The sequence below is a fragment of the Balaenoptera physalus genome (genome assembly GCF_965194825.1).
Source record: "Balaenoptera physalus genome assembly, chromosome: 8".
Lineage (NCBI taxonomy): Eukaryota > Metazoa > Chordata > Mammalia > Artiodactyla > Balaenopteridae > Balaenoptera > Balaenoptera physalus.
Genome location: NC_138887.1, coordinates 118091728 through 118106759, shown reverse-complemented (window position 1 = coordinate 118106759; position 15032 = coordinate 118091728). Strand labels below are relative to the sequence as shown.

The following is a 15032-nucleotide window of genomic DNA, read 5'->3' as shown; positions in this document are numbered from 1 at the left end:
GGCCAGAACTAAGACTGAACCCACAGCTGAAACACCAGGAAGGATGTTCCGGGCTGGGGCGAGCTGCTGGAAAAGTACTGGAGCCCATCAGAGTCAGGCTTGACACCCCCCCCGCCCCCCCCCCGCCACCCCGCCCCAGGGAGAAGGGAGGTGGGGCGCTACCTCCCTTGGTGGTTACATTTCAAAGGGATGGACCGCTCCCACATCCTTGAGAAAGATAGATCTGGGTTGTAAAACTGGCAGGAGGCTTTTAAAAAGAGTTACATCTCAAAGGGGCAGAGAAAGAGTTTGCAATTACAATTTTTCTAAAGTAAATGCTCCAAGGAAAGGGAGGTCAAGAGTCAGGAAGAGGGCAGTCTGGGGCTGTCAGGCGGAGGAGAACATGAACGTGCTGGGAGAAACGTGGCGCCGATCCATCACCACCACGCCTGCGCCTGCACCGCTGAGGGCGCCGAGGGGAGACACACAAACCTACTGGCGGAAGTGACTTTACACTAGGATCACCATTCTCAACGGGCTCTGACGGGGCATCTCCCTCTGTGTCGTGGTGCATTCACCTCCCCCGCCCCCCAGCCCCATAACTCTCCTACCTGCCCCTCTCCCATCTTTAAAAAAGAATATGCTCTCACCCCGCTTCCCCCTCCAGCTGCCATCTAATTTCTCTCCCCTTTCCGGCACATGGTGCTGATGTAGGTGTCTAGACGCAGCGTCGCCTTGGGAAGAGGCGTCTCTCGGGGCTGTCGTCCCCTCGCTGGGAGGGAGGCCGGATGGTGAATGCCAAGGGCTGCTGCTACATCCGCAGGTGCTATCACCACATCTGGCAGGACTTTTCTACCACCTTGGTATTCTCAGAAGGACATCTGTCCCTGCCATCTGGGCTGCTGGCTGGCGGGGAGGCCAGAGCAGGATTTTTAATGAGCAAGAGGAAGGCGACATGGGTGCACCAGGAACAAGTGGGGCCGAAACACAAGTGAGAAGCCAGGGACTTCCCTGGTGGCGCAGTGGTTAAGAGTCCGCCTGCCCATGCAGGGGACACGGGTTCGAGCCCTGGTTCGGGAAGATCCCACATGCCGCAGAGCAACTGAGCCCGTGCGCCACAACTACTGAGCCCACGTGCCACAACTACTGAAGCCCGCCTAGAGCCCATGCTCCACAAGAGAAGCCACCGCAATGAGAAGCCCGTGCACCGCAATGACTGCTCACTGCCCCTGCGCAGCAACAAAGACCCAAGGCAGCCAAAAATTAATTAATTAATTTTAAAAAAAAAAGAAACAGGTGAAAAGCCAGGAGCCAGAAGGGACCTCAGAGGCCGATTGCTTCTTGCATCTTAAACCCAGGTGCTCCTGCTTCATTGGCTGAGGGCCAGTGCCCGGCTCAGACAGACCACAGCCCAGCCATGGCCCACCTTCCAGAGCATTTTATTTATTTTTTTAATATTTATTTATTTGGCTGCGTCGGGTCTTAGTTGTGGCACGTGGGATCTTCTTTGCGGCACGTGGGATCTTTCATTGCAGCACATGGGCTTCTCTCTAGTTGCAGCATGCAGGCTGGAGAGCTCATTTTATTCTTCCAGCCTCGAGTGAAAGTTCTGGAGGGTTTATTGGGGCCCTTTTAGAAGTCCTGGAAATCTCAACCCACTGACAATTCCATTTCCATACCCCTACCCAGGTTCAGAACCCTAGGGCCAGCCATGCCCCTCCGGGCCCGAGGGTCCCGCTGACTTTCCCCATCATGCACCTCCTCCACCTGCTGGGTGGGAAGCAGGTGGCCAGGAGGGGGTGGTGCCTGTGCTCAGCTGGGACAAGGATTGAGGGGTGCAGCCTGGAAACGGACATCGAAGGAAGTGCTTTGGAAAGAGGGGGACGCATCATACTGAGTGAAGTGAGCCAGAGGGAGAAAGACAACTATCATATGATAGCGCTTACATGTGGAACCTAAAAGGATGCAAATGAACTTATTTACAAAACAGAAATTGACCCACAGACATAGTAAACCAACTTACGGTTACCAAAGGGGAAGGGGGGAGGGATATTTTAGGAGGATGGGATTAACATATACACACTACTATATATTAAACAGATAACCAATGAGGACCTACTGTCTAGCACAGGGAACTATACTTAATATTTTGTAATAACCTATAAGGGAAAAGAATCTGAAAAAGAATAGATATATGTGTGTGTGTGTGTGTGTATATATATATATATATATATATATATATATATATATATATATGTGAATCACTGTGCTGTACACCTGAAACTAACATGGCATTGTAAATCAACTGTATTTCAATTTTTTTTAAGTTAGCAATAAACAACAAAAAAAAGAAAGAAAGAGCAGGACACTCCCCAACAGGCACTCGCGCCTTACTTCGGGCGACCTTTGGGGTGCAGAGAACCAGACAATTCCTGTTAGGAGCCAGTTTCCCCAAGATCACAGCTAGAAGTGGCAGAGCTGGAATTCTAACCCCGTTTTAACACCAAGACCCATGCTCTTCCTACCACAGCCATTTCTGTCTAGTGGCCACTGAAAAGTCAGCGGAAGCCTCTTCAATCCAAATACCTGCCTCTACCAGTCCCATGGCATCACCCCCCGCCCCCCGCACCTTGTCCAGAAAGAAGACCCAGAGCGTGGAGCCCAGAACCTGTCTCTACTGGAAATCGACATTAACGCTGCATTTCTTGATGTGATCCCTAGTCATTTCTAGTGTTCCTCAGAAGTTTTCTAAATTAGGGCAAATACGGAAATTACTTCCAAAAATTCACTCGCAGTGTTCTGTTACAGCTGGGCAGCAACCTCTGAAGTACTGGCAGGGGGCTCAGGGTCCCCCACCTGCCCTCTTAGTATTCCAGAGGCACCGCGCTGCCCTCCCGGGTCATAGTCTCTCTAAAGAACTGGGATTCTCTCAGAAATTATTTATGTCATTTTTCCTTTTAAAAACATTTCGTTCAAAAACAACAACAAAGACCCTCAAAGCATTCCAACGTAGAATTGCCATTCTAGAGGTCAAAAGTCGGTTCATACTCAACTATCTGACGGACAGCAAAGAGGTCTTTGCTGCAATTTTATTTCCTCAGTAGCATTTGGAAAACTTTTCAGATTTTCCAGTTAATGTATCCGTTAAGTCAATCCGACCACAAAATGATTTGGCTCAATTATCTAATTAGATCATCTTTCCCCATCTTGAAAGGACTAGTATATTGACATCACCCCCCTATGTAAATTAAGCAGGGCATCCTCTCAGCCCCTCCCCCTTCTCAGCCATCCTGATCTCTAGGACAAAAGGAAAGGGCTCAAAACCAACACTCCCAGTCAGCCCCAAACACCTCCTCTGCCCCAAAACATCCACAGCACTTCAGTTTTTTCGGGAGTCTTAAGAAGGGAACTTTCAAAAGGCCAGAAGGATTAGGCACAAACATACCTCAACTTGTTATTACGGAAGTTTTCCAACACACGACAATGGTAGACAGAAGGCTGTAATGAGCCCCGGTCCCCTCTCGCCCAGCTTCAAATCATCAACACACAGTCAACACTGTCTCATCTCTAACTGCACCTTCTCACACCCATGCCCCAGACGACTCTGAAGCAAATCCCAGAGAGCATTTCATTCCCTATGTATCTCTAAAAGCTAAAGATCCTTTTATTACGTAAGCACGATAACCTAATCGTAACTGAGAAAAAATTAACAATTCTGTATTATCGAGTATCCAATAAGTGTTCAAATTTCCTCAATAACATCTACATTTTATCAATATTTTTCATTGAAGTATAGTTGATTTACAATGTTGTGTTAATTTCTACTGTACAGCAACGTGATTCGGTTATACATATACACATTCTTTTTTTATATACTCTTTTCCATTATGATTTATCACAGGATATTAAATTTAGTTCCCTGTGCTCTACAGTAGGACCTTGTTTTTTATCCATTCTATATATAAAAGCTTACATCTGCTAACCCCGACCTCCCGCTCCATCCCTCCCCCAAGCCCCCACCCCTTGGCAACCACCAGTCTGTTCTCTATGTCTGTGATTCTGTTTCTGTTTCATAGATAGGTTCATTTGTATCATATTTTAGATTCCACATGTAAGTGTAACATCTACATTTTAAAGATTTGCTTACAGATGAAAACAGCCCACAACTTTTCAGCTAGTGCTTGTTTTTCCCACTCTTATTACGTGCTTCCTTCTCTGGCATCCTGTGGTCGACTCAGCCAGCCGATGGAGTTGGCGTATCAACCCCTTTGGGGTCTACTCCCTTTTTAAAAGTCCCTCTAATACTTTCATGAGCAAACTTTCATTGCCGGCTTTTTGGCTCATTCTGTTTGGAAAGTTACTCTGTTTTCTTCTTCTCCCTTCTGGAAACTCAGAAAAGAAACATGTGTCGAATTTCATTACCTCCAATTTTCTCTTCTCCCCTGTATTAGCCATCAATCTTCACTTCATCTCTAAGGGGACAGTTAACTTTTCAACTCTGCTTTTATTTATTTTTTTACTCACTTCCATAGGGCACTCTGAAAAGCCTCGTGGTTCTATTTATTCATTCAGCAAGTATTTACTGACCGCCTACATGGTCCCTGACTTGTGCATTATAATAAAAACGTGGCCAGGCTGGCCTTAGAGAACACAAGTCCAATTCACTCAACATCAGTTCTCCAAATGTGCGCTAGAGGGCGCCACTCTCCCATTGGCATCTGTTAGAAAAGTCTGGCCTGACTAACTCACTATGCAGCCCATGTAAGCTCTCTATACCTCACCACATAGTCAACCAAATAAAGAAACTCACACAACCTTCCCCTTAAAAACGAAATAAATTCCATTTATTGGATGCACAGACAAAAAGAGAGAGAAATTACATAATTCCCCCAAATAGGTCCATTTTTCCATTAGACATCATAGACAGAAAGCCTAGGGCTTATAGGTTTTACAAAATTATAAAAATGTTGCAGACTATATTTTCACTGCAAAATACCAAAAGAAAACTGAAAAGTTGAAATCAATAAATGTCTACAGAGAACAACATATCAACTTTGCTGTTACATGTAGTCTCAAAAGCATTTCATTACATTTGAAACTATTAATAAGTTTAATTTGCTATATTATAAAATTTCCTGAATATGCCCCAGTAATGGCCAAAAAACCCGTGTCAGTTAACACAACAAATATTTATATAGCACCTGACGTGTGCCAGGCATTGTACTGTCCTTGGTGCTTACATCTGAAGGGGGAGATAATGAACAAGCAAACAAATAAATAAACAAGGTCATGTTTGTGATAAATGCAAGAGAGAAAATAGAGCTGGTTGATGTGAAAAGGAATAGATGGGGAGTTATTGACCTAGAGTGTTTAGAAAAGGCCTCCATGAGATGACAGCTATACTCATACCTCAGTGACAAGAGAGCCCTGGGAATATCTGGGAGCAGAATATTCCAGAATATTCCAGGAAGAGGGATCAAAGGCAAAGGCCTAGTGGGAGGGAGACGCAAAAGGGAGGAGATATGTGGATATATGTATATGTATAGCTGATTCACTTTGTTATAAAGCAGAAACTAACACACCATTGTAAAGCAATTATACTCCAATAAAGATATCAAGAAAAAAAAAAAAAAGGGCAAAGGCCTACCCATGAAAGTGTGATAAAGAAGAGTAGGAAGACCACAACAAACAAGTGCTGGAGAGGGTGTGGAGAAAAGGGAACCCTCCAGCACTGCTGGTGGGGAGGTAAATTGGTGCAGCCACTATGGAAAACAGTATGGAGTATCCTCAAAAAATAAAAATAGGGTTACCATATGACCCAGTAATCCCAGTCCTGGGTATATAGCTGAAGAAAATGAAAACATTAATTCAAAAAGATACATGCACCCCAATGTTCATAGCAGCATGATTTACAATGGCCAAGATATGGAAGCAACCTAAGTGTCCATCAACAGATGAATGGATAAAGAAGAAGTGATGTATATATACAATGGAATACTACTCAGCCATATAAAAGACTCAAGTTTTGCCATTTGCAGCAACATGGATGGACCTGGAGAGTATTATGCTCAGTGAAATAAGTCAGACAGAGAAAGAAATATACTGTATGTTATCACTTATACATAGAATCTAAAAAATAAAACACGTGAATGATATAACCAAACAGAAACAGACTCACAGATATAGAGAAATAGTAGTTACCAGTGGGAAGCGGGAAGTGGGGAGAGGCAAGATAGGGGTAGGGGGACAAGAGGTACAAACTACAAGAGGTATAAAATAAATAAGCTACAAGGATACATTGTACAGCACAGGGAATATAGCCGATATTTTATTATAATAACTTAAAGTATAATTTATAAAAATTTGAATCCTTGTGCTGTACATCTGAAACCAATATGATGTTGTAAATCAACTATACTTTTAAAAAAATTTTTTTTAATTAAAAAAAGCAAAGCAGCAGAGGAGGAAGGTATAGTGTAATGGGAAGGGGGGAGGATTGCACAGAACAGACAACAGAGGTAACCATGGAAAGAAGCTCTGTTTGGGCTTCCCTGGTGGCGCAGTGGTTAAGAATCCGCCTGCCAATGCAGGGGCACAGGTTCAAGCCCTGGTCCAGGAAGATCCCACATGCCGCGGAGCAACTAGGCCCGTGAGCCACAACTACTGAGCCTGCGCGTCTGGAGCCTGTGCTCCGCAACAAGAGAGGCCGCGATAGTGAGAGGCCCGCACACTGTGATGAAGAGTGGCCCCCGCTCGCCGCAACTAGAGAAAGCCCTCGCACAGAAACGAAGACCCAACACAGCCAAAAATAAATAAATAAATAAATAAATAAAAAGAGCAAGGCACAGAAGGAAGGTTCTGGAGTGAGCCTTGGCCATGACCAGGCCCAGCCCCTCACCAGGAACAGGAGGAAAATTGCTCATCCAAGTCTCGGCAACACGGTGGCAGGCCTGGCGTAACTCCACTCTCCAGAACCTTCTGCTGCAGAAGACTCCTGGGCTGTGACGTGTCAGCGGCCAGGCCCACCTGCGGCAGGAGACAGTGGCAGGACAATGACAGCAACCCCTGCCCCTCCGTGGGGCTTTGCAGCGTGCACAGTGTATATATACACTCATCCGATTCTCACAACCCACGAGGCAGGCGGAGCAGATGAGAAGACCAGAGCCAGGAGAGAGATGCGACCGGCCAGGGCCTCTGGGTGGGGATGGGCCAGCCCTGGAGTGGCCCAGCACTCAGGTGCTGAGGGAACCACCTCGAAGGTTCTCAGCAGGTCTGCCTCGCTGTGCATTGAGCAAGCTGCCGGGGGGCTACCCCAAGGGGCCCCGGTATCCACTACTCACACCCAAGTAGTGGTCATTATCCATATGGGGGAGCCCAAGCTGACTCACTGCTGTGGCTTTTGAGCTACGTGACCTGGAACGTAACTCCTCAAGAAAAGATGGAGGCGGAGCTGGAGGCCACCTCCCTGCTCCCAGCGGAGCCCCAAATGACCACGCCTCACACGAGCGGATGTTGAGAGAACACTGATTCCCCTTGGTCAGCTCCAGCAAGCGTCAGCAACCTATGGAGACGTCCGGCCTGGACACCCATTGACACACACTCCTGCGGAGTCGATGGGGGGGTCTCTCCTGCCCCACTGCCCCAAGGAGGGGAGAACCCAAGGCCTCCTGCGGCTGTTATCGCCCAGGAAAGCCAGCCCACAGCCACTAAGATACACTCACCAGAGGACTCACGTCCCTCTCCCCGTTCACACCTCCCATCACCTCCCACCCCACAGCCTCCAGCGCTGGACCCACCAGCCAGTCGGCAACTACTTCCTGAGCGTTATGAGCCCAGCCCTGTGCTAGACCCTGCTGGGGTTCAAGACGGAAGGACACAGCCCTTGCCTTCAGGGGGCTCCCAGTCTCAGTGGAGGTTTCACACGCACACGTGTGTGCGCACACACACACACACAGGAAACGGGAGTACCGTAAGTCCCCTACACACGAATGGGTTCCAAGAGCACGTTCGTAAGTCCAATTTGTTCGTAAGTCCAGCAAAGTTAGCTTAGGTACCCAACTAACACAATTGGAGGGCAGGCTGCAATTTCACTCACGCCTGACACTGATGCAATGCACGCTCACATCTTTGAAAGTTCGCAATTTGAAGGTTCATATGTAGGGGACTTACATAAGACTCCACACGAATTTCAGGCGTGTGATAGTGTGTTAACACAGGGACTGTTCAGAGGAGGGAGGGATGTGGGCCTGGTGGTTGGGAAGGCAGCCTGGTGGAGAAGAGGGCTTAGCCGGGGGGAGGCAGAGGGGCACAGGCCAGATCAACAGCAGGGGAAACAGAGGCAGGACCGAGGAGGGAGATGAGAGGAGAAGGGGCATCTGTGAGGGTCCCCCGGGTTGGGCCAAGGATCAGAGAGAAGGAAGTTCCAGAAGTACAGGGCCTCATTTCTCTGACCTCCCCCAGAGCGGCCTGTTATCCCTGAGCCAGGCATATGGCAGACGGTAAGAACCTACATGCAAACTGCACTGGAGACAGGAACCCATGGGGGCCTCCTGGCAACTCTGACCAAACCTCAGCTCAGCCCTGGGACCTCTCACCTGAACAGAACTCCCCCACGCCCCCCAGCACTCACGTCCCTGGGATTTGACCTACATTTCATGACTAAAGGCCTCTCCCCACCTCCAAGGGTTTCACTAACTATAACCTACCTCATGAAGTCCGGTTGTCATCAAAACCCAGCCCAGCCCTAGTCGGTCCCACCTTTTCTGATGGGTGGTCCAGTCTGGGGAGCTCCAGGCCAACCTGCTCAGGTGTGAAGCCCGGAGGAGCCCTCGCCCTGCTGCTGGCCCGGCACCACCCTCCTCTTGTTCCGCTGTGAAGTCCGGACACACAGAAGCTTGTCTGCCAGCCTCTCTCCCTGCCCGGAGCCAGCGGGCCCCAGCAGGGAGGCTCCACTTCCTCCCCAGCCTTCCCCCAATCCTGCCGAGCCGGCAGCCAGGTACAGCCAGAGCAAGCAACTGCAAACCAGAGAAGACCAGCCCAGCCCAGCGAGCTTCCAGCAACATCTGCGGAAGGGAAGTGAGGCTCCAGCCTGACGCACGCTGCTTGTTAGGTCTGGGAGAAGAGAGTGACTAAAAGAGGCCCCTCCTCAGAATTCTTTATTCCTGAACAAGGGAAGGAAGGGCAGGGGTTGGGGAGGGCAGGGGATGAAATGCTACTCGAATGTAGGCCCTGACCCGGGGCTCTGTGTCAGGTAAGGAAGGAGTGGCGGGTTAGTCCCGGGGCCAAGGATCTCGGCCTGGGGTCCAGGAGCTCCTGGGATTGCTTGTAGATTCTTGCACCTACGTGACTATGTGTGTCTTCCTGGGGAGACGGTTCATAACCTTTGCCATCTTGTCAGAGGGCTTCACGACCCCAAAAGTGTTAAGAACGTTGCTCTGAAAGGAGAGCGAAGCCTGCAGGTATGTGCACACCTGGGGGAAGGTCTTGCCTCTGGAGCCGAGTCTGTTACCAACTTGCTGTGTTCTCCTAGGCAATTCACCTCCCGTCTCTGGTGGGCCAGGCGGGAGCACAGAAGCAGGCTCCCCACACAGGCACCGGCCCCGCTGCCACGGGAGAGTGAAGGCTTACAGCCAGGCAGCCAGCACGAGCTCTTCTTCGGCTGTGACTCCCAGCAGGTCCGGGGAGTTTTTCCACCAGGGCGCAGAACCTGCCTCCAATTCCAGGCTCCATCGGTCCCTCTGCTGTCACCTCCCGAGGTAGGTCTTCTTAGCGGACGTGTCCTCATGCCGGGGCACAAGCCCAGGGCCCCATTCCTAGTCACTGTGTCAGGTGTGCCTTGCACACAGCCCAGAGGTCCTGTACACGCCACATCTGTTCACAACGACAAAGAGACCAAGGTCAGGTCTGGGACGGGACGCGGCCCTGCCCAGCCCCCGTCAGCCATCTCTCCAGGGCTAGGAGGGAGCAGTCATGGGCCCCCTGCACCCATCCAGGGCTTTGAGTCCTCTTAGCCCCTACCAAGCACCCAAGGATTACTAATCCCATTTACCAATGAGACAACGTGGGTTCAGGGCACTTGGTGACTGGTTCCGGATATCCTGGGTCCCGATTTAATCTCTTAATCTCCACCACTAAGTACTAGTCCACAGTGCAACAGCCACCTAGGGGCGGCAGGCAGAGGACAACTGATCGCCGCGAAGCCCCGTGGCCCTAAGGAAGGGCAGAGGGCAGGGATCGGTCTCCAGCACTGAGCACGGGACTGGGCGTGGAACAAGGGCTCTACGAGAGCAGGTTCTCTGCCAGCCCCCAGCTTCCTTCCTCCCAACCCCCTACCCAGGATGCCATGTCCCCTTCAGGCACCCACAGCCCCTAGCGATGCCCCTGCCCAGGCTCACATTCCCACATCCCCGAAGCCCCATCTTCCCACCTGCAAGAGCCTCTCTTAACAATGACACAGTAGAAATGAAGGGTCTTGGGGTCCAGAACCCAAAACGAGGTCCAGGCTTCCACCGCTGCACCGCCAGCTCCTACGTGTGATTTAGGGCCAGCTTGAGGTGAGCCTCAGTGTCCTTGTCTGCCAAATGGCTGAGAAGCCCGTGCCTCCGAGCATCAACTTGGAACCTGAGGCCCGGGGGACAGGTCCTGGCTCTCCCCTTTCTCACTGCATGACCTTGGCCAAGCCTCTTGGGGGACCTCACTTTCTTTTGCCCGGATGACCCCAGCACCCTCGAGGCTCCCGCCCGTCCCACTTCCATCTCTCCTCAGTGCTTCCGGTTGTCCCTGAACTGCACTTGAGATCACTGGGCTCTTCCCATTAAACATCTCAGTGTCCCCTCTCCCTGCCACAAAGTCCTTTGTAGAGCAAATGTGAGCCTCCAAGGTAGGACCCCTGCCTTGGAAACCTTCCACACCCTTGCTCTCCCTATTCGTCCCCAGGACCCAGTTCAAACCATCAAACTGCCTTGGGCGACACCAATCACCTCGCCTCCCAGAGCACTTTGCAGTCTGTCCCCACGAGAGCCGATAGCCGGCATCACCCTGTATGAGCGAGCCCCCCAGGGGACAGGGCCTGTGGCTGTGCTCCTCCCAAGAGCCCTGCGCAGCACACTGCTTGGCACACCGGGGCGCTCAATTAATGACGTCAACCTCTCTTGTCTGCTAACAGCAATTACAATCCTCACAATATCCCAGGGAGGAGGCGCCCTCATCGTTAGCCCCAACTCACAGATAAGCAAACTGAGTCATGAAGTGAAATGACTTCTCAAGGGTACCAAATAGTAAGTGCTGGTGCCAGGAGGCCCTAGGGGCTGGGGGTGGGCCTGAGGATTGTGGAGAGTACCCTCTCCAGGTCGCTTTCAATTCTGACATTCAGGGAACGAAGATCTAGTAAGAAGCTAGTCGTAGACCTAGGAGCTCGGTACGCCCCACCTCCCTCACCTGTCCCCACCTGACCCCGAACAAGCCTGAGATGGGCTCTGGCCGGCGTCGGGTCTCACCTGCTCTAAGCCGGGTGGGCCTGCGGAGGAAAACCAACGCAGGGGCCCAAAGCAGCCGTGTGCAGCCAGCCAGAGGGTCCTGGGGAAGGAGCGGAAGGAGGCGGCCCACTCCTTTGAGACCCCAAGGCAGCCCTCCCAGTCTCCCGGGATCCCAGCCAGAGAGGGGGCCGAAGCCCAGCGCCATCTCCAGAGGTCACGGATGCGGCTCTGGGGCAGAAAACGGCCGGAGGCAGCAGGTCCAGCGCGCATCAGAGCACGCGGCCTAAATGGGCCGCCTGGCCCTCGGGCCCGTGGCCGTGGCTGCGCTGGTGGGTCTTGAGCGAGCCTTCGCGCGCGAAGCTCTTGCCGCAGCGGGCGCAGAAGTAGGGCCTCCGCTCCCCGAAGACGCCGGGGCGGCGCGGGTGCGGCGCGGGCATGCGCGCGTGGGTGCGCTGGTGGTTGAGCAGGAAGCGCGGCTCGCGGAAGCAGCGGCCGCACTGCGCGCACTGGTGCGGCTTCTCGCCGCTGTGGATACGCTGGTGCGTGAGCAGGTTCTGCTTGAGGCTGAAGCAGCGCCCGCACTCGGGGCAGGGGAAGGGCCGCTCGCCCGTGTGGGTGCGCTGATGCACCTCGAGGTTGTGCTTGACGCTGAAGGCCTTGCCGCACTCGGGGCACACGAAGGCGGCCGCGCGGCCCACTCCGGCATGCGCCTTCTGGTGCCGCACCAGGCTTGGCTGCTGCGAGAAGGTCTGGCCGCACAGTGGGCAGCGGTGCGGCTGCTCCTCCGCAGGGTGGTGGATGACCAGGCCTCGGTCGTCCCCCAGGCCCTCCTCCCCGTCCCCTGCAGGGGACCTGTCCCCGGAGGACGCCAGTTCGGTCATGGGCACTCCCGGCTGCAATCACCGGCCCCTGGGGAGGCGGAAGCAGAGAGAGTACTCAGGGGACACCCGAGGATCACCCAGGCCCCAGCCTCAGGGAGGACACTCCCCTGGGCTCCCACGGCTTCCAGAACCCGCCGCTCTCCAGTCCTGATCGAGCCTGTGTCCCCCTGCTGGAATGCCCTTCTTTCTCCTCCACCCCTAATCACATCCTCCCCCTCCTTCAGGCCTTTCTAAAATGACACTTCCTGCTAGAATCCTTCCTTGACCTCTCCAGCCCCTCCTGAGCCACGTGACCCAACCCTATGACCCTCACTCATCACACAGCATGCTGGTCTGTCAGGCCACCTCTGTCTCCCTGCCCTGTGAGCACCTTGAGGACAGAGCTGCTTCCTTTTATGTCCCACATCAAACACTGTGCCTGCCACACAAGGCATTGAATAAATGCTGATGAGTGATATTCAGGGACTCCTAGTATTGTAAGTTATACTGAACCTGGATGCATCTTCATCTCTCCAACCAGATTCTCAAGAAGCAGGGTAGGGAGGTGCATCCCCAATCTGGAGGGAAGGGTGGGTCAACAGTGGTTTAAAGATACTTTTGCTAAGCTTCGAAAAAGCAACAAAAGCCCTGTAAACTTGAAAGTAACCTCAGTTAAACATTAAGGCAGCAGCTCTTTGTTTATCAAAATGAGGCATGCCTGTAAAAGGTTTGCAAGTCACTGAACCACAGTGTGAGCTCCCAGAGGGCGGGTCTCAGCTTGATTCCTCTTGGCATCCGGCATCGCCCCAGCAAAGCCTGGCCCAAGGCTGAGGAACACTCAAAGCGCGACAAACACCCCCAAGTTCAGTTCCATCCCGTTCACACTGGTTCTCCTAAGGATTCTCTTTCCCAGGGCACTGTGCTCCTCTTAAATTGTTTCCCACTGTCCTCACAACAGCCCTGAGGAAGGGGCAGGCTTATTGAACCCCATTTTATAGATGGGGAAACTGAGGCTCAGTGAGGCCCACTTTACTTGCCCAGGGTCACACAGCAAGGTGAACCAGGACTAGGCCTTAAGTTTCCTCACTGTCAAAAGCTCTTTTCAACATAGTAGCTGCTCACCAGCTAAGTTCCCCTCAAAACACACACACACACACACACACACACAAGACCACCACCCTCCTGGCCACCATCACAGAGCCATCAATACCCAAAGGACCACTGCTTCTGGGGCACTGTCTGCGGCCACCACCCTCGTGCCTCCCCAAAACCCTAGGCTCCTGCTCCCGCAGAGCGCTGAGGCCGGCTCGGAGGGAATGAGCTGGCCACTCCCCTGCATTCCCCCACCCCCAACTGGGAAGCTTGCTGGCCCTTCCCCTGGTCCTCCATGCAGACCCTCTCCACACTTCCAGATCTCTCTGCTGACCACGGCCTCAGTGGACCTATCGGCAGAGTGGGGTCCCAGAGGCACCCCCTCTGTCTCCCCCTACCCCCAGGCTGGGGTGGAACAGCACTCACCCAGGGGAAGGGGACAAGTTCTACTTGCAACAGACCCCACCCACAAGTCTTTCCCCAGGCAGCTGCATGGACGTTTGCAAAGACAGATCATCACCGTCCCCTTGGCCAATCTCAGCCCGGCCTTGTCTCTGGGCAGCCTCCCCACTCTCCCAGCTATACCCCTGACCAAGGGCCCCGCCCGCCGAGAGGGTCCAAGGCCATGGCCCCCCTGTCTCCCCCAGGTGCCTCCATCCCATCCCACACTCACAGACCAGGCTGCGCCCCAGTTCCTCCGGCCTCCAGCAGTGGCTCTTTCCTCGAGTCTGCGCTGCCCAAGGCAAATACGGTAACTCTCCGCAGCGCCTCCCGCGCCCCTTCTCCCTCACCCTCATAAAGACGGCCAGCGTCCCGCACCGCTGTTCTTTTCAAATAGCGGCATTAATCAAAAGAGTTGACCCCACCCACCCGACCCCCCCGCGCACAGCCTTGCCAATTCCTGGGGCCGGAGCGATCCTGGAGAAATATGGTAAACTCTGCGTCGCAACCCCACCCCCACTAAAATATGTAGGCCTCCCACTCTGCTGCAGCAACCCACCCCATTCCGCTGCAAGCCCCGGCTCCCTTAGGGAATTCATGCAACCCACGCCCTCCCGCTCCCGCAGCGCCATGGGGGAACCACGCAACCCTGGATAAATACATAATTAAGTCGCGGCGCTCGCCACTCCCGGAAAGGGTCTGCGCGGCTCCCGGCAAATACGGTAGCGCGCCTGCAGTGACCCGCCCCAGGGGCCGGCACTGGCCTCGGTAAATACGGTAATCTCCCGCCGAGGCCCCAGCCCTGGCCTGGCCCGGGACTCACGTGGCGCCGCCTCCCCAGCCCTCCGTCTCCTCCACAGCGCCGCAGTCGCCGACGTCGCCGCAGCCTCACAGCAGCCCCGTGAGGCTGGGAGGTCTAACTCGCCAACAACCTGGCTGGCGGAACAAGGAGGGCTGCGAGCCCAGCGCCCGCCGGGACAGAAGAGGGAACCAGGCGGGGGCCGGTCCGGGGGCAGAACGCCCCAAGGGCCGGGTCGCCCCAACTCCCCCCGGGCCCCCTGCCCCAGCCATTCCTGGTTCAGGATTCCCCGAGGCCCCAGTTCAGCAGTTAGAGCCGCATCCTCACCTCCCTCATCCTACGGCAGGGCTAGCCTGGTCAGGCCCGCAAACTGACCCCAGCGCCTAG

The 15032-nt window shown here is 53.3% G+C and overlaps 4 protein-coding genes across 8 annotated transcripts in view; 1 reads left to right on the top strand and 3 right to left on the bottom strand.

Moving 5' to 3' along the window:
• The window catches only part of GIMAP8 (GTPase, IMAP family member 8), a 25230-nt gene extending 16432 nt beyond the window's left edge, over positions 1-8798 (bottom strand). For all 3 annotated transcript variants that reach the window (XM_082473361.1, XM_082473358.1, XM_082473360.1), the window contains exon 1: positions 8685-8798. In XM_082473361.1, coding sequence (XP_082329487.1) covers positions 8685-8689 — 5 coding nt within the window. In that variant the 5' untranslated portion in view covers positions 8690-8798. The remainder of the gene's footprint in view (positions 1-8684) is intronic.
• Positions 8688-15032, top strand: LOC309665830 (uncharacterized protein; the record flags this gene model as incomplete). Its single annotated transcript, XM_082472555.1, has 5 exons — positions 8688-8692; positions 8795-9054; positions 9509-9734; positions 14053-14156; positions 14707-15032. The coding sequence occupies 5 exons, from the start codon at positions 8688-8690 to the stop codon at positions 15030-15032; spliced, it is 921 nt and encodes a 306-aa protein (XP_082328681.1).
• LOC309666178 (uncharacterized protein) lies at positions 9117-14661 on the bottom strand. Of its 3 annotated transcripts, none has more exons than XM_082473374.1 (3): positions 14508-14661; positions 11475-12362; positions 9117-9849 (listed from the first exon to the last, which is right to left on the bottom strand). In XM_082473374.1, exon 2 carries the CDS (start codon positions 12332-12334, stop codon positions 11723-11725), a length of 612 nt encoding a protein of 203 aa, XP_082329500.1. In that variant the 5' UTR covers positions 12335-12362; positions 14508-14661; the 3' UTR covers positions 9117-9849; positions 11475-11722. The 3 variants fall into 3 exon arrangements, with proteins under 3 accessions (XP_082329500.1, XP_082329498.1, XP_082329499.1); XM_082473372.1 differs by lacking the exon at positions 14508-14661 and adding an exon at positions 14079-14209; XM_082473373.1 differs by lacking the exon at positions 14508-14661 and adding an exon at positions 14083-14183.
• Positions 9117-15032, bottom strand: part of ZNF775 (zinc finger protein 775) — a 31897-nt gene continuing 25981 nt past the window's right edge. Inside the window, exon 4 of the transcript XR_014266941.1 lies at positions 9117-9849. The gene's annotated coding sequence lies outside the window, so the exon portion shown is untranslated. The remainder of the gene's footprint in view (positions 9850-15032) is intronic.

Excerpts from the sequence above, each read along its gene's own strand:
- LOC309666178 (XM_082473374.1), bottom strand. The coding sequence starts at position 12,334 with ATGACCGAACTGGCGTCCTCCGGGGACAGGTCCCCTGCAGGGGACGGG.